The 24,639-nt window shown below is 41.2% G+C and overlaps 1 protein-coding gene across 4 annotated transcripts in view; it reads left to right on the top strand.

Moving 5' to 3' along the window:
- Nucleotides 1-24,639, top strand: part of MTR (5-methyltetrahydrofolate-homocysteine methyltransferase) — a 63,072-nt gene that overhangs the window by 11,911 nt on the left and 26,522 nt on the right. For 2 of the 4 annotated variants that reach the window (XM_081905794.1, XM_081905797.1), the window contains exons 3-18: nucleotides 2,555-2,644; nucleotides 5,003-5,072; nucleotides 6,697-6,789; nucleotides 7,220-7,326; nucleotides 8,577-8,636; nucleotides 11,111-11,205; nucleotides 14,245-14,345; nucleotides 15,293-15,354; nucleotides 16,152-16,219; nucleotides 17,826-17,905; nucleotides 18,972-19,084; nucleotides 19,766-19,906; nucleotides 20,925-21,110; nucleotides 21,599-21,778; nucleotides 23,267-23,383; nucleotides 23,475-23,615. In XM_081905794.1, the coding sequence (XP_081761920.1) occupies nucleotides 2,555-2,644; nucleotides 5,003-5,072; nucleotides 6,697-6,789; nucleotides 7,220-7,326; nucleotides 8,577-8,636; nucleotides 11,111-11,205; nucleotides 14,245-14,345; nucleotides 15,293-15,354; nucleotides 16,152-16,219; nucleotides 17,826-17,905; nucleotides 18,972-19,084; nucleotides 19,766-19,906; nucleotides 20,925-21,110; nucleotides 21,599-21,778; nucleotides 23,267-23,383; nucleotides 23,475-23,615 (1,704 nt within the window). Of the gene's footprint in view, nucleotides 1-2,554; nucleotides 2,645-5,002; nucleotides 5,073-6,696; nucleotides 6,790-7,219; nucleotides 7,327-8,576; nucleotides 8,637-10,607; nucleotides 10,745-11,110; nucleotides 11,206-11,731; nucleotides 11,841-14,244; nucleotides 14,346-15,292; nucleotides 15,355-16,151; nucleotides 16,220-17,825; nucleotides 17,906-18,971; nucleotides 19,085-19,765; nucleotides 19,907-20,924; nucleotides 21,111-21,598; nucleotides 21,779-23,266; nucleotides 23,384-23,474; nucleotides 23,616-24,639 lie in introns of those variants that run through there. The other 2 variants (XM_081905795.1, XM_081905796.1) reach the window with 2 other exon arrangements.

Raw genomic sequence — 24,639 nt, 5'->3', positions numbered from 1 at the left:
TTTACTACTACTAGTACTACTAATGTTATTATTTATACACTACCCACCTGATGGGTTTCCCTAGCCACTTTGGGCAGCTCACAGCAGAATAGTAAAAACATGATAAAACATAAAATATAAAAAACTTCCTAAACAGGGCGGCCTTCAGATGTTTTCTAAAAGTCAGATAGTTGTTTATTTCATTGACATCTGAAGGGGGGGGGGTGTTCCACAGGGAGGATGCCACTACCAAGAAGGCCCTCTGCCTGGTTCCCTGTAACCTCACTTCTTGCAGTGAGGGAACTGCCAGAAAACCCTTGGAGGAGGACCTCAGTGATGGAGGCTGAGCAATGGGGGTGGAGACACTCCTTCAGGTATACTGAGCCAAGGCTGCTTAGGGCTTTTAAGCTCAGCACCAACACTTTGAATTGTGCTCGGAAATGTATACTGAGAGCCAATGAAGATCCTCTAGGACCCAAGTTGTATGATCCCAACAGCCACTCCTGACCACCAGTCTAGCTGCTGCTTCTGGATTAGTTGTACTTTCCAGGTCACCTTCAAAGGTAGCCCCATGTAGAGCGCATTGCAGTAGTCCAAGCAAGAGATAACCAGAGTATGTACCACTCTGGCAAGACAGTGCACAGGCAGGTAGTGTCTCAGCCTGTGTACCAGATGGAGCTGGTAGAAGATGCGCTAGACACAGAATTGACCTGTGCCTCCATGGACAGCTGTGAGTCCAAAATGACTCCCAGGCTGCACACCTAGTCCTCCTGGGGCATAGTTACCCCATTCTGGACCAGAGAGACCCCCACACCTGTCCTGGCCCCTGTCCCCCCAAAACAGTACTTGTCAGGATTCAGCCTCAGTCTGTTAACCGCCATCTATCCTCCAGCTGCACTCCATTCACTTGGGATAAGGACATGGGGGAATATGTGTTGGATAAATGTGTTATATGTTACAGTGCAACTTGATGTTTGTGTTAAAAAGTAAAAATAAAGGGGGGGGGAAGGAAACTTAAGTTCTGCAACATCAAATTCCCATCAAATGTGTGAGGGGGGTTTCCTCCTCCCCATCCCTTCTGACACCATCACTTACTGAAAAAAATTGAAAAGTATCTCCATGCCCTACCTCTCATTTGCTGCTTCTAATATTGTTGACAAATGCTGAAACTGAATGGGGTCTGCTGCTACTATTCAGTCCAGCAGAGGAGAAACCAATGCAAATACAGAGGGAATATCTGCAAGAGAGACCTCGAAGCTATGACAGAGAAGCTTCCTGTCATGTGTGTGTTGGTGCAGGTGATGATGGCACCCTGCCAAAGTTAGGCTTCCCAGGTAGCTGCTTGTGTTGCCTTGAGGTAGTGCTGCCCCTGCACAGTAGTGTTCTCTGCACCCTCTCACTGCATGTGAAATGTGTGCTGAAGCCTCTGTGAGTGGTCTCACCTGGACAATCCAGCCATCTCAGGGGTGGGAAAGGGCAAGCAGCACATTCAAGGCCCACTTGCAAATCTATATATGTTACTGGGTCCCAGTTGACAGGCAAGGTTTCATCTGCAGTAGGGTAAGCATCTCTTTAAATATTGAAGTGCATGGGGTGCATTTGCAAAAAAGAAATGAAAAAAGTTGTTATCAGAGAAGGGAGGTCAAACCCTCTTTGTGTCATTTCCTGTCATAAATAATCATGCAAGTTCAACCTTAGTTTTTGAAAAGTGTGTTTGCATCTAGAGAAACCTTGTCACTTATCAATAAGTTTCCTTGAAAATCTAAGCTGGGAATTTCTCTTCTAGCATTTTGATTAAAATATAATTGGCTTTAATTACCCTTGTCCTCATTTATTTTTATTTTTCACTGAGAAAAATCTCAAGGGTTTAAACCGTACGACATCATTATATTGATATTCTAAACAGTCACATCAGTACTTCCAAGTCTAGAAAGAAGTATGCACATTTCTTTAAGGAACTGAAGTGTCTTCATTTTGGGGAACAGCGTGAGTACCCAAGAGGAATTACTGCTATTGCCACTTTCAGTTATAATTTAATTACATAATATATGGTAGATTTTCATCTCCTGCTGTTCAAATAATGAAAAGGCACTAGCTGACTTTGCAGATGGTAGGACTTTTGAAGCTTTCCCTCTAATCTCTTAAGATTAATTGCAGAATTAAAAGTGATGAGAGAAAACCCTGTTTTACACCTGGTTACTTACTGAGAGTGGTAGGCAAACCTGTTCCCCTCACAGAACTACAGTTCCTAGAGTTCTGTGTGGAAAAGGGATTGTTGGTTAAACCACTCTAGGAATTTTAGCTCTGTGAAGAGAATAGGGGTCTCCAAACATCCCTCAGCACCCTTAACAAACTATAGTTCCCAGGATTCTTTGGAGGATGTCAGGACTGTTTAAAGCGGTATGGCACTACTTTAAATACAGAGAGCAGATGGGCTTCTACTGTGAAGGACTGTAGAAGAGCTTAAATTCCTTGTTTGACATTTGTAAAGAGGCTTAACTTGCATTTGAAAAACAACTTGTTCTCCTCCCCCCACTCCCAAAGAAACCCCCTAATCATTCTCTTTTTCTTGCAGGAATACTTGATGTCTGGTGCTGATATCATTGAGACAAACACTTTCAGCAGCACCAGAATAGCACAAGCTGACTATGGCCTTGAACATCTGGTAAGAATTTTGAATTTCTTGTTAATCAAGCTTGGGTTTTCTAGCTTATTCACATTTACTCTTCTCCTTCACGTGGTTGTCTCGCCACCCCCTGTTGAAATTTAGATGGGGCACATGCCTGCCCCTTTTGATTATTTTATTCTGCACTTTGCCATGTACAATCATGGCACTATATATAAATAACAACATTTGTTTGAGATGTTATAGGTAACGTAGTTTTGATTTGCTTCTTTCTGACGAAAGATTATCCCAGGCCCAGCCTAGCAAATAAAGATTGAATGAGTAGGAGAGAGAACGTGCAAGGATTATCAGCCACAGTACTCCATTGTGTGTTTGCAGCTCAAGGTCAGCAGCTGCAGTCCCTTGTTTCTACAGAGAGAAGAAGAGTTTGCATGCAGTAGTGTTAAGGGGGCATGCCTGATCCCCTGGAAGCAGTTATACTAGGCAGCCAAGCCAGTGCCTAATTACAAGGCTGGGTGATCTCTTGTAATGCATTCTTGCGTTGGCATACATTCTGGATCAAAATCAAACATGCCCATGCACTGTGTGGCTACTCATCAAAGGATCCTAAAGGATCAGTGAAACAAGAGTACCTCGCTTCGGTTCTTTTTATTCTGTTAAAGGGGATAAAGGAGTTCCCCCATCATTGGTGCAATGTGGCATGAAGGGCTTATTTAGACTTATCAATGTGGGTTTGAGGGACATTAATTTCTCAAAAGAGTACTTTTTGAATAATTGTTCTCTAATGGAGAACGCTTGCTTTATAGCAAGACCATGATACTTTTAGTATCCTGTGGCTTGGTTTCAACCGGGCTCTAAATACACATTTTTAAATAAATTAATAAATGTGGACAGTCATGACTGATTTATGCTGTCTTGTGACATTTGAAATCCTTTCCTGGGTTCTTGAGGTAAGTAAATTTGTGACGCTGATCACATTCAGACATAAAGCTAAACTATGGCATAGCTTTATACAAGTGGACAAGGACATCTGAGCTCCCCACTGCCCTCCAATATTAGTAGGAGATTGAAAACAAAAGTGAGAATTTCCAGCTAACTGTGTTTACCTATGATGTCTGTGTTGTTGTTTTTTAAATAAACAACCTTAAACCTTAACTATGGTTTAGGGAAACTATCCAACTCAAAACTGGTTGCTGATTCTGGTTTGTTTCCCTAAACATAAGATTAACTGCAGTTCTATGTTCAGATGCAACAATAAACCATGGTTAATTGGAAGCTTTTACTTCAGTTTTCAATCTACCCCATGTGGCAATATCAGAAGAAAGGAAAATGAGAGCCCACAGCTTAAGGCTTCTGCACGTAACACTAAACAATCATTTGTTGGAAGCCTACTACAAAAAAATCCTGAGGCAACTTACAGTACAAAAAGTACTTTACACTTTACTGGGCACTAAAATAACCACAGGCTTAATTCTAAAAGCAACAGATGGAAACATTCACCTCTTCCCAACCACATGCACATGATTGTGATCATCAAAAAGTGAGCAAGCTAAAGCTCCCACAGAAATGTTAATCATTAGATGCATGGCAGAAGAAGAAAGTCTTTGGTACCAAAAATGTGTTGATGTAGGCAACTAGGCAAATGTCCTTGGGGAGAGTATTCCCCAAATGTGGAGGGTGCACCACTGAAAAAAACCTCTCCCTCGTTGCTACCCTTAAAGCTTGTGTCAAAAAGGGCAATCAGAAGAGGGCCTCTGATGATCTTGGAGGGGTCTGTGTTGACCCACAGGCTGAAGTTCTCTGTTGCTGTCTTAGAAAGACAAGACTAACAAGATCAGAATGAACACTGGAAGAAAGATCTGCTAGTGCACAAAAAAAGGAAGATGAGCGTACTTTCTTACTAATGACCAAGGGGGGGGGATTCTTGACTCCAGGCTGGATGTGTGTTGATCCTGACTGGAGGGTCACATACTAACTGGGCACTCTCAGTAACCCATTGGTACAGCATTGCCTTGGTTGAATTTAGTGGGGAGGGGTGAGATTAGGCTTTTGTGTCTTCTAGAGTTCTTCCTCTTTCACATTTCAGTAGAGGGTGTTGACGAGAGCTGCAAAAAAATTCTTGAGATAGTGTTAGCCCTTGCCAGCTAACATTTCTAGCAAGGTGGAGACTTTTGAGCCAAGTTGATAGTTTAGGCCAGCTCTTTGGAAACATGCGGTGGTGGGTGTTTTTTTTTTTATATATATATACCATAACTTGTGAATTTGCTATAAAATGCATTGCAAATGAACACTCTAAAATGTAGTTCAAAATAGTTAAACTTCGAATATAATGTCTTTTTCTGAATGCTTGTTTGTTTTTATGTCTCCTCCACTTTCTCTTACCCCTGTGCTGCCCAGGCTTATCGGTTAAACAAAATATCAGCACAGGTAGCCCGAAAAGCAGCCGATGATGCCACTGCCGAGACAGGTAAATAACATTCCAATATTTCTAACCTACTGGCTTTCAATTAGTTCACACATTAGCCTAGGATCACTGTTTCACATTAGGCTGGAGGATGTAATTGCTGGAGGTGTCCTTCAGTGAAACATAATAATGCATAATAAAATAGGCGCTATTCATTAGGGGCTCTTGTGGGTTCCAAATTCTGCTTAGATTCCAGATGTTAGTGTCAGTCAGTGCTATTCCCAATACATTGCAGCTTGCATACTTGGGTTTCTTATTTATACAAAATTACCTGAAGGTCAAGTAAACTGGCTTTAGTTTCTTGCAGATTCCAGCAATAGGCAACTCAAGTGCTGACTGGAAAACATGTTTTTCTTAAATTCCAGCAAAAACCCACTATCTGGTTTCAAGGAGGAGATGTAGACTCTTAATAGCTTTAAAGAGAAGGTGTTGTTTTCTCAAAATCAAGACTAGAAGAGACCAGTAATAGTTAAAGAGAGATCTCTTCAGTCTAGCTCACCTATGAGACTATTAAAAAAAAAACATCTCCAGAATCTACTGCACATTTTGATCTTGGAGTATCTAACTAGACTTTCTAATTAGAATCTCGGTTCTTCTTGTAGAAGCCTTCAGCCAAATGCTGATTGCTAAGTTTGTCAATATGTGAAATTTGGGCTTTCTGCCCTTGTTGCGCCTTGAGGTTTGTTGTGACAATAGAAGCCACAAAGATAATTAAAATCAACAATAGGCTAAAAACAGATTGAAACACATGTCCACATTCTACATATCTGGATAGGCTTATCTAAATAATAATGCTTTTAGCAGGTGCTGAAAAGCGTAGAGTGAAGGGGCTTGCCTTGTATCATCTGCCTATCTACTTGTCCTTCCTGCCAATAGCCCACAAGTCCCTTTGTCCCTATGTATAGTTTTGTCCAGCCCTATATTCATTTTGGCTCCTCCCCCCCCAACTCTGCCTGTTCACCACCTGTTGTTTCCTCAGTTCTGTGCATTTCAGATAACTTTCTGCTGTGTCCCACTTCCTTTAGCTACCCTGTCTCTTGACAGCCTGTCTATCTCCTTTTTCCTTCCCTCCACCCATAACGAATAGCATCACAAAGTTTAGTCAGAACCGCTTCTCTCATTAGCCTAATTCAAGCTATATTCCCCACTAACCTTTCCTTTAGGCTCTTTTGTTTCTCTGAGACTTCTTCTCAGTTGTCATCCATATGCTGGATGCTGTTTTAATTCCTGCCAAAATGATAACTTTCCTTCCCCACATTGGAGCTGGACTGCAAACAGTTGTATTCCTTGAGCAGCTGAACTATGCCAAAATACAACACCTGCTCACCCAAACTGTATTATCACTACAATGCTAAATCGTTTTTGTATTATTATTTTTAAAATGTATTTTCTATATTGGTACTTTGGAACTCTCCCCCACTGGATCCTTTGAAGTTCCTTGCTACAGGATTGTGCCACTCACCATCGGCATGGCAGGCAGGTTTTTCCCCTCTCATAATTGTTCCCAAGTGCAGTGCCGTACTTTTATCAATTGGACTGGATAGCACGTGATGAAACACTGGTGTGTATCTCTTTGCCCCATCATCCAAAGCCTGTTTCTCAAATATTATGTCTCTTCTTTGTAAAGGAAGGAAAAGATATGTTGCTGGTGCAATGGGTCCCACAAACAAGACCCTTTCTGTCTCCCCTTCAGTGGAAAAGCCAGATTACAGAAATGTCAGTAAGTATTTAGATTGTTATTCCAAAGACTGAGGGCAAATGTTATTTATTTTGCTTTTTCGGTTTCTATCAGTTTAACGCCAACACCACTTTTATAATATAGGCTGACCTATTAACATGTTTTTGCTGAGTGCAGAGACGTCCAATTTTGATGCCAGTTCATGTTTTTGTTGTGGTTCATAAATCTATTTCTAATTCCATGTTAGAGGTGTCCACAATATCTTTGAGGAAGCTAATTAAAATTATTTGAGAGCCGAATAACTAATCTCATTCTGCTGTACATTGCGCCAAATGATAAGGAATTGCAGTGTAAAGTTACCTTCTTGCATGTCCACCAGTTGCGGAGGATATGAGAACCACATTTGTAGTCAGAATAGGTGTTTCATTGTCACTTCTAGCATAAAAGGGAATCTGTTATTATTGTGTTGCAGCTTTTGATGAGCTCGTGGAAGCGTACACCGAACAAGCCAAAGGACTTCTTGATGGTGGAGCAGATATCATGTTAGTTGAAACCATATTTGATACAGCCAATGCCAAGGTGAGAATTCAAAGCATACTCTTGAAAGTGCCATTTTTTAAAAAACAAACAAACCCCACCCCATGTGAACTATAATTTAATTGATCACAAAGTTAGATGACACAAGTCAAAAGCAGTTAAAACTCATTTTATTTAAAATGATAATATTGATTCTCTTTGTACAAGTGCATTAAACAAGGAAGGATGGGGGGGCGCTGTTCTGTTCTGCTGGAGTCCTTAATACCTTGTAGTATTCTGGATGGGACAGTTAAAATTTCCTGGAAGGGGATGCCATGTATGAGATGAAGTTAAGAAGCTCCTCTTCCTTGCACTGGATGGGAAAGCTTCAGGAAAGAGGAAAGGAGAAAAACGAGCCCTTTCCCCCCACTTTATGGAGACCTTTCTCTTGATAATTAAACAACAGTGCTCTAAATCCGAGCCCTTTAGCAATACATAGCACAGAGGGGCAGTGTTTTGGGTGGATGTTGAATGAGAGAAGTGTCCTTTCCTTCCCCTTGGTGAAGCCTGAACAGGACTACATGGCTCCTCCAGGCTTGCTGAAGCCCTGAGTGTTCCTGTTAGAGGCTGGAGATAAGAAGAATGCTGCTGGATCAGTCTAAAGGCCTCTGTGTTCCAGCATTTGGTTCTCTCAGTGGCCAACCTGATGCTTTTAGGGAACTCACAACAAGGACAGCAGCGTGGTAGCATTTTCTTCATTGGGATCCCCGGCAACCAGCATACTTCCTCTGATTCTAGAGGCAGTACACACACACACACACACACACACGGCTGTTTTATTTATGTGCTTTGTGCAGGAATGGACATATATGTTCGTGTGTTTGTATGCATATATATGTGTGTGCATGTGGATGAGAAAGAGTGGGGTGTTCCCACCCACCTTTTGAACGGGCCTCACCCACCACTGGCATGAACTGACTGGAAGGTTAGAGGTAGTGTGGACCTCAGGCTGAAAAAGGTTTCCCACACCTGCCATAGATTCATGCAGTCTGGCCTGGATTTCTTGTCACTGTGAAATTGCTGTTGGGCAACTTTTCCTGCAGTCACAGAGCCACATGAGAGACTATATTGTGGCTCCTTTGTTGTTGGTCTTGTTTTTATTTAGGGGGGTCACTGGTCTAATCCTGTTGGTGCTGGTCTAATCCTTCCCTCCCTACAGCAAAACCTCAAGATGTGCAAAATGTTTGAAAACTCCAAAGTGGAAAGAAGGCAAATCTCCCACCCTTAATTTTTGTGACGTTTTCATTGCACAGGCAGCTCTCTTTGCACTCCAGAAGTTGTTTGAGGAAGAGTATGACCCCAGACCATTGTTTGTAAGTATAAGAACTGAAAGAGTAATCACAACTCTGTAATTCATGAGTTAATGCTCAACCAACTAAGAAATGAACACTTTGTTTTACAAACTATACGGTCTTGTATGTTACCTTGCACTTCGAGGTTCCTTTCATTAAAGTTCCCGACATGTATCTTAGAGCATCAGCATCCTCTTATGAAAATTATAAATAAATATGCGTTGGCATTTAGAAACCGTTTAATATTTAAAACGTCTCTTCAGCGGTATACAAAATAAGCAACAACAATGTAATTAAGATAAAAATGCAACATGGAGCCATTAAAACAGTATTATAAAAACAAAAATAGGAATTCAGGGACTGTGAACATATAAAAGCAGGGTCCCATCTTGCCTGCTAGAGAAAGCTGAGGCCAAAAAGGAGGTCATTGACAGATGTCTGAAGCAAATAATGGTTGCTTCTTCATATATTACAGAGAGAAGGGCCTTCCACAGTACAGCAGCAATAGTGGAAAAGCTGTAGTTTCAGAAGCTATACTACTTTTCCCCATTTGGCTGTTCTTTGAGTTTAAAATATGTTAGTTAAAATATACTGCCAGGAGTAGGTATACTGCCATATAGGTAAATGTGCAAACTTCTAGTGTGCAATTCTGCACTCTGTGTTCACGGAGTGACTCTCACTGGACTCTGTCTTTCCGTGCCATCTGCTGTCACATTTGCTCTTCCGAGTGTGTTGAGATTCTCCTGGGCATACTTCAGTAGCAGCTGAAGGCCTCCTGTGTCTTTAACCAACAGCATTTTTTTGCCAGCTTTCCCATATGGCCCCCATGCACAACTGTCTGCTCCTGCTGGGAGAAGCCTGCGTGCCTGGGACAAGAGCGGACAGTAAGATACTAGCTGTAAAATGTGCTCTTGAATGGACCCTGCAGATTGCAGCATGCTGAGAAGGGCACACTTGGGAGCAGCTGGCAGGGGAGAAGAAGTTTGTCATAGAGCCCTGTGGGAAGCCTTCTGCTCACTGTGACAGCAAGGTGGGAAACAACCATTGTGCTTCTCTTGTCACATGAACACCTTTTCACTTTGGACAGCTATCCCTTGAGATCCAAGCTGAGATAGACCATTGGGTTAGCTTCCACTTATTATGTGGTTCAGCTACCACTGCTTATGTGGTTCAAATAATATATATCTAACATACTGGTTCACCCTAATGTCTCTCAGTATCTCAGATGCCAAAAGTTCTCCTGTACTGCGGTTCTTATTCATTAGAAGCACGCATGAGAGCTTCCATTAGATCAGGGTGTTAGGAAATGCATCAACCTGGTTCAGTAAAAGATACCTTATATTTTGTCTGCCACACTTACAGCATCTTAAGGCTGCAACATGGAGGAGTTATAATTGATTGAACTACAGGTTTATTGACTGCATTCATATGTCATGATCCTAGTTTGCCCGCTTACTATGTTTTAACGGCATGCAGGGGCACAGTGCACAATAATTCTGGCTTGGATGGTTGAAACAAACTAGGAAGTCACAATCTGAACCCAGAATCATGGTTTGTTTCTGCCTAATAAGCCAGGATCACTAGCATGCCATAAACTATTGCTTATTGTTGGCTTACGAATCTTGGCTTGTTGGAGAAAAACCATTTTCAGTTCAGTAGTCATGGGAAACCCAGCTTAATTGTGTCTTCCTAGTTTATTCCCCCTACTTGTGCCAGGAGAGGAGCGAAGTAGGAATGATCAGGCAGAGTGTGCACCAGCATGCTGCTTGTACCCAATAAACCATAATAAGCCAGCAATCCTGGGTTATTGTGACGTGCAGATGCGGCCATCGTGTAATTAAAAAGACTAGTATTTTGCAGTTATGTTGCTGCTAGCATCAGTTGTGTAATGCATTATTGTTTCCATGGAAATCTTTTGTGGTTTTGGAGTTTGTTCCATAATGAGAACATTGGAACCATCGGATTCTAGTTATAGGCAACGTTGGAAGCATGGTATTAAATAAGGGAAGGGTTGAGGACCTGTGGTGTTCAAAAGAATGTGAAAATGAATGCCTCAAATGCCAAATTATAGGGTTATGGGGGAGGAGGAGGAGGTTTTTTCTTCCTTTCTTTGGCTTGTTATAGAATAGGTGAGTATTCCTCTTAAAGGAGGGGTGGGAAGCTGATCGTCTGAGCAGAATCTCAGAAATCTGGTTAATTTTTTAGCATATTTGTGTTCTCTGTACAATTTCCTAACATCCCAAGTGCAAATTCAGATAAAAGTTTCTTCCTCCCTCTCTTCCTTTGTCTTCAAATGGAGAAGGGAGCTATTCATTTACAGATCAATCTTTGTGACAGCTAAAACATTGTTTGCAGAGGTTGTTGCACAGAACCTTCATCATTCTGATTGCCTCTTGTTAATTTTTAATCAGGCATTGTTCATTTCAGATCTGCTGTTGCAGCCGTCTTCATACAAGGGTTTTGTTTGTCTGTCTCTCTCTGCTTCCCTTGTTTAGGTATCGGGAACCATTGTCGATAAAAGCGGCCGCACTCTCTCTGGCCAGACTGGGGAAGCTTTCGTCATCAGTATATCTCACTGTGACCCACTTTGGTGAGAGAAGTAAATTTACTTACAATAAAGCTATGCAGTATTGATAGGCTCTGTGCCAGTTTTTCTAAAATCGATTCAGATGAATGGTGGTTGTGGTAGGATTGTGCGGACAATGTTTGGACCCCAGTCTAAGGTATCCATCTGTTCTGCTTTTCAAAGCACTGATTTTCAAAGCACTGATTTTCAAAGTGTATAGACGGCCTTCTTAGGGACATGTAGACCTAAGTCAATCACAGCTCTCTCGTGGTGTGCATCTTGATGGGCAGGAGGCAGAGCATCAACCTATTTCCTGCCCTTGCCAATCAGTTGTCCACTTTTCACTTTCATTGCATACTGACAGTCCTTGGCCCTCAGCAAACTTCATTGTATCCCATTTTGGATTGTCAAGCCAGCCTTTCCCTCTCCTCTGCCAAATCTCTCCACCTACTGAGTTTTTTTAGCCTGTCATTGCATTGTGATGTGGAGGACGGCATGCAGGGAGGGTCATCCCTACTCTTCTTTCTCCCCATATAAATCATGCTGCATACAGCCTGCCAAATAGCTGTTTGCCGGGCTAGGTGGAAGTGTGAGATGGTTGTGGAGGACGAACGTGTAGGCAGGTCACTCCCATGTGTCGTTCTCCATTTGTAAATCGTGTGAGTATGTGACCCTCTCTGACCACATCTGCTGTCATGGGGCTTCCAACTGCCCACCTACTGCCCCGTGTATGTCTCTTTGGGGCAAAATGTTTGTTCATTCCTTCCGCCAGTGCTCAAATGCACTGATTTGTTGTTGTTTTTTAAGTGCAACCTTTTAGAACTTCCAGTGCGAATTACAGAAAAGGACTAGGTACATGATGCACAGTGAGAATATAAACATTCTTGAGTCATTTTGGGGCCTGCCTTCCTCCTTACCTTACTCTTGCCACCCTGGAGCTTCAGGGAGATCACCAGATGAGGCTTGTAGAGACAGACAGAGACAGATGGTGGTGAAATGACGCAGAGAGAAATTCAGCAGCTTAAGGTGAAAAAGGAGCCTGAGCCAAAGAGAAAGAAGGCGGAAGCTTATAAATCAACCATGACTTAGCAGCATAGAGTGAAATTGTATTTATCTGTGGTTTGATAAGGATGACAGCATTAGCTCTCCTTATCTGTGCTCCAGCATTTATTGAGTAATGGGTCTATAAGTTAAATTCAGGGGTTGTTGTTTTTTTGTTTTAAATAGCCTCCCTTTCTTGTTCATTTTTCTCTTTTTTTGGACAGCCTTTCTAATCAATGTTATAAATGTGTGTGTGTGCGCGCGCACACGCGCAGCTGTATGGAAACCTATTTTACAAGTGATTGCATAAAACCACTTTTTAAACTATTGGATTAGCTTAAAATATGTCAGCTGTTTGCTTGCGGGTCAAGCCAAAGAGGTCAGAAATGTTGTTAGTGATCTTGCTAAGCTGATAACCACATACATCCTCTTATCTTAGACAGTGTGGGCTGAAGAAGCTTCCGCCTATTGCAGAGAAGCTACTGCAGAGCTTCCAGAAGCAGCAGCTCTGCAGTAGGCCAGGGGTTCCTTAACAGTGTAGGTACTAGCCAGGTCCAGGATCAAATGTGCCTAGCTTCAGAGAAAGAACAGCAGGGTGGTCTCTGGTGCTCAGAGACATCATAATGCCTTACTGGGAAAGAGGAATGAGTATGCTAACACTGCAGTGAGCTATTCATTTGGCACACACACCTCAGGATTCTTATTTACTATGGGTTCCTTCCACAGTGGCCCCAGGAAGGATTTTGCTGCTGTTGTTGGCTTTCAGAACAGAAAAGATGCTTGTTAGTAAAAGAGTTTACATATTGCCTATCTGAACTCCTGAATTTGAACTCCAGAATCTTGGGTAGCAAGTATTCAATAATTTCTCTGTTTGTGGTCTCCAGTAACCCTTCCGCTTTAAGCTGAAAACTCTTCTATTCCATTAAGCTTAATTGCAGGCAATTAAGAATACACCTTTCCATAATAGGTAGCTGATTCCTGATTTTAACTTTTTTTATATATGGACTTCCTTGTACTGTCTTATGTATAATAGTAAACAGCTCTGATTTTTTTTAATGAATAGCAGTTTATAAACATTTCAGTAAACAAACAACCAAACGTATTGCCACTCATGGGCTAGATGCACAATTTGTCAGACTTACGAGCTGCTTGTTTTCATCATTAATCTTTTCAGAGTTTCCTGGCAAGAGGAATTGATTGTTAAACCACTCTGAAACTGTAGCTCTGTGAGGGGAATAGCGGTCTAATAAGAACTCTCAGCAACTATAATAAACTACAATTATCAGGATTATTTAGGGGAAGCAAGGACTGTTTAAGGTGATACAATACTACTTTAAACATATAGTTCATATGGGGGCCTAAGAATTTTTCTAGTTCTGCTGTTGGTACTTAATTGTTGGGTTCCTTAGTTTGATAGGATGAAACAAATGACCACAGGAAAAATATTTTTCTTCAACTGTATTTGAGATCTGAGGAGAGAACCTATGCTTAGAATTTGAGCTTAAGACCTGACTTTGTTCATATTTCTGATGCAGATGTTTACACTTAATAACCTGGTGAGAGGCTCTTTCTGTGTAAAAAATAAAATAAATCAGTCTCAAAAGAATCAAAGGTGAATAATTCAATTACACAATCTTAACACTATCCCTAGGCATATTAGGCAGATGTACACTCAAGTTCTTCCCTGGTTTAAAAATATTATCAAAAGCAGGAAAATAACCAGGTAGGCGATTTGATAGCAGGCTTTTGTGACTTCGACCTCATATATGTGGTGGTCTCAAGTGGTCTCCTCCAGCTGCTGACCAGACAGACCTGCTTAGCTTCAGCAAGGTGGGTGCATCATGTGCCCTTGATCACAACCTGGGACTTTGTGGGTGTCTGAATGGTTCTCTTTTTTTTAACAGCAGTTTGTTTGTAACAAGCTAACAAACTAGTATTTTCAGTGGGGGTTTTTGTGTGTGTCTCAATCAAAACAAATAATATATCTACATACATACCTATCATCTATATTGGTCTTTCTAGCATCGGACTAAACTGTGCCTTGGGGGCAGTGGAAATGAGGCCCTTCATTGAAGCTATTGGGAAGTGTACAACAGCCTATGTTATTTGCTATCCCAATGCAGGTATGGACAGATTTGTGGGAATTTTCTGTTTTTGCTTATCATTAAGTAATAAATCTTGTAAATCAACATGATGTGCATTTCTAGCACAGCTGCAACAGCTTACTTCATGATTATGTTATCTGCAGTCAACTTAATTGTTATGCAAATGAAACTGCATGAGAAAACCCTGCCAAACTCAAGACAGTTATTATGGTTTGAACATGTGGAAGCACCCTTGAAGGGTTGAGTTGATAGGAATGAACATTTTGAGCCCGGTCTTGTAATGCTTCCTTGGTATTGTGATGTCTTCCACTGAAGTCTGTATGCTTGAAATTTGAAGCACTAATTTTGATGTATAATTTGTTACATACTATTATTTTCTGTGGTAAGCAAACATTTTCTGTGGAAAAAGATGTGAATGAATCTTTGGATGACACTTAAATTGGTGCCTACCATTTAAACACTGAAACAACTGCTTCTCCATTCTGCTAATGCATTTGCTGATGTTTTTGTAAAAAAGGACATTTGTTTTTAGAAAGAAAGGGAGGGAAAACCTGGAAATAATAAATAACCTTCAAAAGCTAATATTTTAAAGCTAAGGCAGGTTGTTGCCTGGGAAAATCTAATTAAGAAAAGACTAATGAGTTTTTTATTTATTAGCAATGTAGCACATACTCATTAATCCCATTGAAAACTACAGCTGCAGTGATGTTTTTTTCTTTCTAAGCAGATCAAAGCTTTAGAAGTTAAGACCTTTTACCAAACCTCTCAGAAGAAAAACTTCCTAAGATTTATGTATATGGATGTGCCAGATGCATATGGATGTGTGTTATCGAGCAAATTATAAATTTGTATTATCCAGCTGAAATAATAAATGGAAACAAAACTCCCCTATAGTTACCTATAGATCACGTGAAAAGTTACGTATAGATCACGTGAGGTTCAAGCACTTTCTTATATTTCTTCAGGTCTTCCTAACACCTTTGGTGGTTATGATGAAACACCTGAAGTGACTGCCAAGCACCTAAAGGTAGGGGATAATATTTATTGTGTGTGTATTTATTCCAACTGTAGAGGGTAAAAATATTTGCATGTAAATCAAACCCTGTATTTGTCTACTCAGAAGTAAGTCATATAGTGCTCGATGGGGCTTACTCATAGGTAAATAAATTTTATAGGAATGGGGCTGCTGGTTCAGGATCCCAAGTTTGTACCTGTTGATCTCAGATTATGGAAGACATGTTGGTAGACATGTGGACTCACAAGAAGGACAGATGGAGATGGTTTATAGGAGCCTCACATGACCCAGACAGCTGCTTTATACTAGCATTGTGGGGCTTTGCTTTGATTGTGCTGAAGGATATGGACTGTATAAAAGACAAGGAGGTACCTATGCAAAGAGTGACTTGGTTCAGGATAGCGCTTAAGCCTTCAGTCAGGCTGAGAGTGGCGTTGCCAGCATAGTAATTCATCTCCATTCCTGAAGTGCTACATTGGTGACTAGGAAGTAAGTAGAGCTCTTAAGCAAGCAGAACTTGAGGCAGGCTTCCCATAAATCATATAGATCTATATTTCAAACACACACTTCAAGGGGGTGGGGAGGGTGAATGTAACTGTTTGAAGATGAGAAAATTCTTTCCAAATGTGGTTGTGTGGGCAGCTCCAGCTATATTCTTGTTGGCTAGCAGGAATCATTTGAAGATCCTACTGCACTAATTGGGCTCATACCAGTAGTATGTGACATTCTACTTTTATATTGCTGTTAATTAATCCCCACCAGCTCCTCTAGTTCAATTATATCTATATACTGTTTTCCCTTATCTGCAGGATTTTGCCTTAGATGGTCTGGTGAACATAGTTGGTGGCTGCTGTGGAACCACTCCAGCGCATATCTGGTAACTTGATATATTAACATCAGCTTCAGCCATCTATGCAGACAACCAAAGAAGCTGTTTGGAGGGTGGGGTAGTGGGTTGCTGCACAGTTTAGGGCTCCTAGACACATTCCAGGTTTGCTGGAAAATGCTGATGCTGTTTCCCTCACATAGCAACCACCACAATAGTGTGTTTATTATGTGCAAATCAGCCCTGGGATATCCCTGGCTGAGCACTTCGTCAATAGTGGTCACTGCATACCTTGTGGTTGCACTGATAAAAAGGTGGCTTGGAGAGACTAGTCACAGCTATCAGGCATGTCCTTGGAAGGCTATTCGCCAAGTGTGTTGGTGACAGCAACTACTATGTATCTCAGCAAGTTCCTTCATGGGGCCTCTTGCAGAGCAATCTTCTGATGGACTGGCCCATGTCTTTTGTTTCTGATCAATGTTGTACAAATTGTCTACCCTGATCTGGGCTAATCTAGAATTTGTGTAGAGGTTCACGAGGCACTGAGGTTTCTTCATGCAGTCCACCCGATGGGTGGACCGGGAAATCCATCAACGTATGAGGGATCTAGGGGTAGGGAATGTGTGGCCCTCTAGATGTTGTTAGATTACAACTCTCAACAATGCTGACCATTGGCTATGCTGGCTGGGGCTGATAGGAGTTGGATCCCAACAACATCTGGAGGGTCACACATTTGTGATTCATATTCTAAGAGGAGGAACAGCCTCCAGATATATTCCAGAACCAGAAGTTTTAGACTGCAGATGTGTGGTGACAACCATTTTGGGGAAATTTACATTCATTGCCCTTCAGGCTAAGCAATCTTTTTCTTTCCCCTTCGGGATTTAAAGGACTTGTGCGCCAGTTGCAGAAAATGTTGATTGAATGATGCATGAAACCACTGCTAATTAAGTTAATTAAATTAAATATTTGTTCAGCTATAGCTACTTTGGTAAAATGTTTTTCAGCAATCTCCTTATAAAGTTAATTGGAAAACCTCTCTATTTCTTCCCTGATGGCAAGAGTTTAGCCATCTTTCTCTTGTAATAAAAAGTGATGGAGCTGAATTTTAAGGCTTCATGAGGGAATGGGAGGTAGTACTTGAGGCAGTACTTGAGGTCATAAGTGACCACAAGCATTTTGTATTACTGTATATGCCTGGATGCTCATAGGATGTCAATAAAATTAAAATATGGTGGAAAACTGAAGAGAATGGGTATTGGTGCAGGGCACATAGCTTTTCACTGTTAATAACTTCTGCCTGATTAAGAGCCAGCTTACATAAGCATTTTATCTGGAACAGTTAACTTCTGCATGTCAGGTATTGCAAGCAATGCCTTCTTGTCACGAAAATTAATTATACAGGCAATTTTGGGCACTCTTCAGTATTTCTTGGGTGGTGTTCAAAGGTTAGTATGTTAATTACTGTTTTTACTAAGAGTTGCATTATCTATCTATCTATCTATCTAGTACACTCCTGTGAGCTCCTTAGAGGAGAAGTGAGAGGGGACTGTAATAAGCAAATATGTATTGGTCTCTTAACATGTTCCAGTTGAACATAATCCATACTGATATAGCCCTGAGCTGCTGTTTTGTGTTTTGCTGTTTTGTAATGCAGGGCGATAGCTGAAGCAGTAAAGACATGCAAGCCTCGCATTCCTGCCTCCTCTTTTTCAGAAGGCTACATGCTGCTCTCAGGTGATGTATCCAGCTGCCCTGATTTGCATTCTGTTAAAGTATATTTTAGAATGCCTCTCTTTGCTGATTTACTTTGAGATATCTATATTTTACTGGGAATGCATATGTCATTTATGTCATTATAGACTAGCTATTAAATTGAGAGGGTTTACAAAACCAAGAGAGAGAGATGGATGGATGTAGTTAGATAATGTCTGACCACTGTAATCAATGCATTGGTAAACTTAAGGCTGGATGATTTCAGTTCACTCTATGTGGGGCTGCCTTTGGACCTGCTCCGGAAGCTGCCGCCTGTGCAGAATGCAGCACATGGGGGCACATGGCTGACAACATGCAACACCATTGTTAGAACATCAACACTGGCTGTCCATTTACTACCAAGCCGGGTTAGCATAGGGATCACTTGAGCCCTTGTATGCCATCTTGACCACTGAGATCACATGTAGGAGCGTCATTTTCTGACCCCTCAGTTGGAGAGGTTTCTATGCTGCCAAGCTTATGCAGACAATTATGAAAACATTGTCTGTAATAGTTAGCAGATGACCTGTGATTTTAACTTTTTATGTGGTCTTTATATAACTGTTGTATACCGCTATTTCATTAGAAAAAAATCAAAATACATTACAAGTATTTTTTATCAATAAATAGTAAACTTTGGTACACTAGTCAGACCGCGTTCTGTAGTTGCAAAGGGAATTATAGTGCTTTTCCCCATCCATGTAGAGGACAGACTCGTTTCATTAGTCGCATAAATATAAAGAAGAGTACAGGCAACCCTCCGTTCATGTGTGGGTTACATTATGGGTTATCATGCATGTGTCAGCCTGCCCTGTTCCACCCTCTTCTGGTGCTCAACACAGCATGCATGTGCGTGGTTGCACGTGCATCAAACGCTCGGAAAATGGGAGTTGCCTGCATATTCTTGTAAATCTAAAGTATAGCTCATTATGCTTTGCATATCAGCTACATCTGCTATACAGGGGCTTTATGTGAATTGAGAGTACGTAGGTTGTATGTTCTGCTTTTTAACCTGTGTTGATTGTTGTCATTGTTTTTTCCTCTCAAGGCTTGGAACCCTTCAGGATTGGGCAGTACACCAACTTTGTGAACATTGGTGAACGCTGCAATGTTGCAGGATCACGAAGGTTTGCCAAACTCATCATGGCCGGCAAATATGAAGTAAGGATTCAACTTAGTTTGTCTCTGACTTACCGTATCTTAAGAGTTTGCATATTCAGTCTGTTGTAGATAAGTAATCAGCAGGGAACTTTTTCATGCAGTTGGTGGAAGTGTACTAATTTGGTTCAGCAAGTGTCAAGGCACTTCTCTTGTAAAGGTAAAAGCCCTAGCATGGAAGCATTTTTGTTAATAGGCATCACAGTACCCAAGCGTTTGAATTTCTGGAAGTGTGAGCTTCAGCTGTGCTTGGACAGCTGAAAGAGAGAAATGGAGTCATGGATTCCTGACTTCCACACAGGTTCTACACTGTTGCTTCTGCCTGCAGGGTTTCTGAATTGATACATTACTAGGGCAGTGTGGGAATAAGCTGCAGGAAATAAGCTTCCAAACTCCTATGGTTATGTGCAAATGGGGCTCTGTTTTGGCCCAATAAACTATTTCAGTCCAATATGCTGGGTGAAGCCAAACCCAAAGAGAAGAGGAATCTGTGTAAGACAAGAGAGGATGGGAGACACATTTATATTAATGTTTTATTTTAAGGGAGTGGGGAGCTGTTTGATGTAATTCAGAATTGGAGATGATCACCAACAAAGAGGAATATAAAAAGGACTCACTAATGCTAGGCCCAACTTAGGCATTTACTATATTTTTTACAAATATTTTTTTGTGATCCCTTTTTAGGATGCCCTGAGTGTAGCCAAGGCCCAGGTTGAGATGGGAGCTCAAATTTTGGATCTCAATATGGACGACGGGATGCTAGATGGGCCATGTGCTATGGCCAGATTCTGCAACTTCATTGCTTCAGAACCTGACATTGCCAAGGTTGTATGCACAACTTCTGATGTCAGATTAAAACAGATGTTCTTGCAGATAGAGCTGTAAATTGGGGGAGGGGCGTATAGAGCATTAGGAATAATCTTTTAATTCTACAGACAGTATTTAGTGACTGCATTTCTGCCGACTTGCCACTTTCCTGAAAGTTCATCCTATGGCTGTAATGCTAGAGGTCCCACCAAGATTTACAAGGGTTCTCAACCACCCAAACATTACCCCTGATCCTAGCAAGGTGACTATGGTGTGGTCAGAGCCTGTGCAATTGACTCTGCTCATGTGGTGATGAGTACTTAAATGCTGCAGTTATGCTGTGGGATGAGCCCATGCAGAAAAACAGTTCCTTTGTTGCAGGGAAATATTTTGAAGTGCTGGGTTATTAATGGCGGGGAGGATTCTTGCTTTTCTTCTTTTGAAGGACTGCAACAGTTTGAAATGCAGATGGCTCACCATAAATAGTACAGTCATACCTAGGAAGTTGAACAGAATCCCTTCCGGAAATCTGTTCGACCTCCAAAATGTTCAGAAACCAAAGTGCGGCTTCTGACTGGCTGCAAGAACCTCCTGCAGCCAGTCGGAAACCCCGTCAGACGTTCGGGTTCCAAAGAACGTTTGCAAACTGGAACACTCACTTCCGGGTTTGTGGTGTTCAGGAGCCAAAACGTTCGACTTGCAAGGCATTCGGGATCCAAGGTATTACATAAATGAAAAGCAAAGTGTTATGTTCAAACCTGAAACTGTAGCTAGTCTGATCTATGGTTTAGGGGAAACAAACTGGGATGATAAACCACACTGTTGGAAGTTGCATGTAAATTCTTTCGTGTTTCTTTTAACTGTGGATTGTTAACATTCTTTTTTATATGCATAATTACATAACAGGTTAGAAAACATCAACACTGTTGTGACATTTTCCTGTTGATGTTTTAGTTGTTGACAAAGAAAAAAGTAGCTACTTAGCTATGCTAACTTATAAATTTGCACTCCCCCCACCCCGCTTCCCCGGTATCAGGTGCCGCTCTGTATCGATTCTTCAAATTTCGCAGTGATAGAGGCTGGGTTGAAGTGTTGCCAAGGAAAATGCATAGTGAATAGCATCAGTCTGAAGGAAGGCGAAGAAGACTTCCTGGCAAAAGCGAGAAAGATAAAGAGATATGGTGCAGCTGTGGTGGTTATGGCTTTTGATGAAGTGGGTCAGGTCAGTACCACTTGAACATACCTTACTGGCTTTGAGGAAGGTCCCATAATATTTTTGTTATATCCACAACCTGGAGTAGTAAAGGAGCTGGGTGGGGGGAGGGCAGCATACACATCACACATTTACTGCACACTGAAAGAGCACGTCTTTCCCCCCCAAAAAATATTTGAACTGTCATTTACTCCTCACAGAGCTGCAATTCTTAAACTGCAGTCCCCAGGAAAGTGGGGGAAGTGATGAGCTTTAAATATATGGTATGTATGTTATCTGGGAACCAAACCAGCAGGAAATGAGGAACTAACAGAATATGATACACCCCTGAGTAACAGAATTGATATAGGGGTGTTGAAATTATCATCCACTCAGATAATAAGCTCATTGGTGCCTTGATGTAACTCACAGAAAATAAGAGATTCACTGGTCAGACCTTGCAGACAGGAAGCTTACCTTTCCTTCTCACTCCTCCCCTCCCCCTTCCCCCTTTTCAGGCCACTGAATCTGATGAAAAAATTGCAATCTGCACCAGAGCCTACAACCTCCTAGTGAACAAAGTGGGCTTTAATCCAAACGATATCATTTTTGATCCCAACATTCTTACCATAGGTACTGGAATGGAGGAACACAATCTGTATGCAATTAACTTTATCAATGCGACTAAAACCATAAAAGTGAGTCTGGGGAGTTCTTTAATGGAGAGTGGGGTGGGGTTTGATTATTATTATTATTATTTAAAGTATTGTGGTGGAGGGAGAAGGGGATCACACCAGAAAATAAGCAATGGCCTGTGTGGAATGATGCAGCTCTCTTTGTACTGTACTAGCTCCTCAGCCCTGCTTCGGATAGCAAAGATATTATAAATTATATATCAGTCTAAAAATATCCCAGACAATTATCTGTAGTGTAAATATACTTATAGTAATTAAATGGGGCAATTTTAGCAAAATGTTGGCAGATTAGCCAAAAGGTCTTTGACAAGCTACGTGAAAGCTGCCTCATTTAATTAGCACAGGCTCCATTATTGCAGTGTATTCTGTCTCTAGTTTGATTGTACTCTGAACAGGATCTCCTTCAAATACTTTATTATAAATGCTTGTGTGCGTATGTTACCTGTAAATAAAGGGCAAAAATATAGTAATTACCTATTACCATCTTTATTGGTGTGGATTTATAATGCACCTTGTTTCTAAAGCCGGGGTGGGGTGGGGGTAAAAGCAAGGATAAGAATTCCTTTATTTTTCTCTGCACCACTCCTGTGAGGTAGGCCAATATTATGATTTGATAGATCATGATATAGGACAAAGGAGTATGATCTCCCAAAAAGGCAACCACTGTTACTATTATTTATTTGATTTAGCTCACCCTTCCTTCTGAAGGAGCTCAGTTTGGCCAGCTTGTGTTTCACAAGCAACAATAGCTGGGTAGAAATTCTTTGCAATATAAACGCACACAGTAACTTAACATGTGAGGAGTCAATGTTCATATAAATAGCTCTGTTTGCATGTGCTAGTAAGCTAATTGCAGCTCCTCTGCAGGCACATGTGCAGTGATTTCCATCTGTGTATGATAGCATGTTGGGATCTCTGTCCCTCTGTCTCTGCAGCCTGTGAATTAATCATCTTAGGAATTTTGTAGTGGAGGAGCCTTGAGATGGGACTCTTAACTCATATTTCCTCTGTCTAGTTACAGTCTTCTATCTACTGGATTAATATTTCTCATAGTCATGCAGATACATCTGGCTCTAATATGGCCATTTAAAGTCAGAGGTGAAATTCCTTAGTTTAATGAATGGAAGGTTAACTTAAGGGAAATAAATGAGCAAGTTATCTATGGTAATCTGTAGACTGACCAGCTCCTGTTTTCAAGGATTTTCACACCTTATCCATGAGGAATAGCAAATAGAATGTTAAAAGAATCCAAGTGGGACAATGCACAGCCTTGAATGTGGGATAGGCTATGTTTTGAGAGAAACCTGGCCTGGAGTGATAGCTGTTTTTCACCTGCTGTTTCTATGGTGCCCAGACACTGCTGTGTGCCTGGGTAGCTTACTGTCCTTTAGACCACAAAGATGTGCTTCATGAATTCACTGATGGCCCTTAGGCCTCTGATATGAAAATAGGTTTTTATCATGAGCTTGCTGCTTATCCTATTGTTGTCAGGAAACTCTGCCTGGAGCCAAAATAAGTGGAGGCCTTTCCAATCTGTCTTTTTCCTTTCGGGGAATGGAAGCTATTCGAGAAGCGATGCATGGAGTTTTTCTGTACCATGCCATTAAGGTAATGTGAGCATTTAGACAAAACAGCTTCTGATCAGAATACATATTTTGTAGTGTTCATTATTTTCCCTCTCCTATTCCTGTATCGTCAGTATGGATTGGACATGGGGATTGTGAATGCGGGAAACTTGCCTGTGTATGATGATATCCACAAGGAGCTGTTGCAGTTGTGTGAAGATTTGATTTGGAATAAGGATCCAGAGGCCACAGAGAAACTTCTGCGTTACGCCCAGGTAATTTTTATATATTGCCAGCTTTCTTTTTTAAAAATGCAAGCCGTGGCATTCAAACATTGAACCTTGGGGATTTTAAAAAAATGCTTTATGTATTTGTCTTCCTTGGTGAGTGGTGCAATTTTTCTGCCAAGATGCCAAATCACATTGGGAGGTGGGGGTGGGGGGAATATTCTGAGGGCAGATGATAATGTTATATGTCAAAGATAAGCAGGTCTGAGCCTGGAGGGAAAGTTGTCTGGCAGCCCTGTGGAAATTTTTCCAAAGGAAGAGCGAGATATAAGCATAGCAAGAAATACCTAGAGAAAACCATATTTGATAGTTATGCAGTCTCTGTGTTCTGCGTGCACTGTTGTTATATTAAAGCATACTGTTTTAATATTCAAGTGTATACATGCTTAAGAATCTGAATGTCTAGCCCATAGTGACAATACCATTTCAGAAGGGTGTGTGTGTGTGTGTATGTTCGCGCACGCAAGTATGATTTGAATATTATCCTAAGTAATACTATGCCTTTTTCTTCTAACTTTCTAAACTAGTATCTGTTTCCTTGATAGTATAGCTTACCCACACAGGCAGGGAGGTTTTGAGCATTCAGTCATGCAATTTCCCCACATCATTCTCAAGTGGTATAGACTCAGGAAGACTATACCATAGGATTCTTCTGAACGTGTGTTTTGATGTAAATATTTTGTAACTTGTTAAATGAGCATTCCCCCCCCCCAAGGCAAGAATAATTATGCTTAGAAGCTCTCAAAAGAGGGAATAAAATTACTGTTCCTTTGGTGAACCCCAGCCTATTTAATGAGAAAACAGCTCAGACTTCTTCCAAGCTGCTTTTTCTCCTGTTAGAGATGTGCTTGGAGTTTTGGACACTGTAAAGACCCTAATTTCTGCCGGCTATAAGGGGAACAGTTTCAGTTCCCCTCAGTCCAGCCTAAGAGGGCTGATAGAGATTTCTAATATATATGTTAATGGGCTCTGGACTGGCAATGACTGGCCCAGGAATGAGGCTTTGGGAGTT

This window comes from Podarcis melisellensis (assembly GCF_964234715.1).
Source record: "Podarcis melisellensis genome assembly, chromosome: 3".
Taxonomy (NCBI): Eukaryota; Metazoa; Chordata; class Lepidosauria; order Squamata; family Lacertidae; genus Podarcis; species Podarcis melisellensis.
This window is presented reverse-complemented; position numbering and strand designations above follow the sequence as displayed.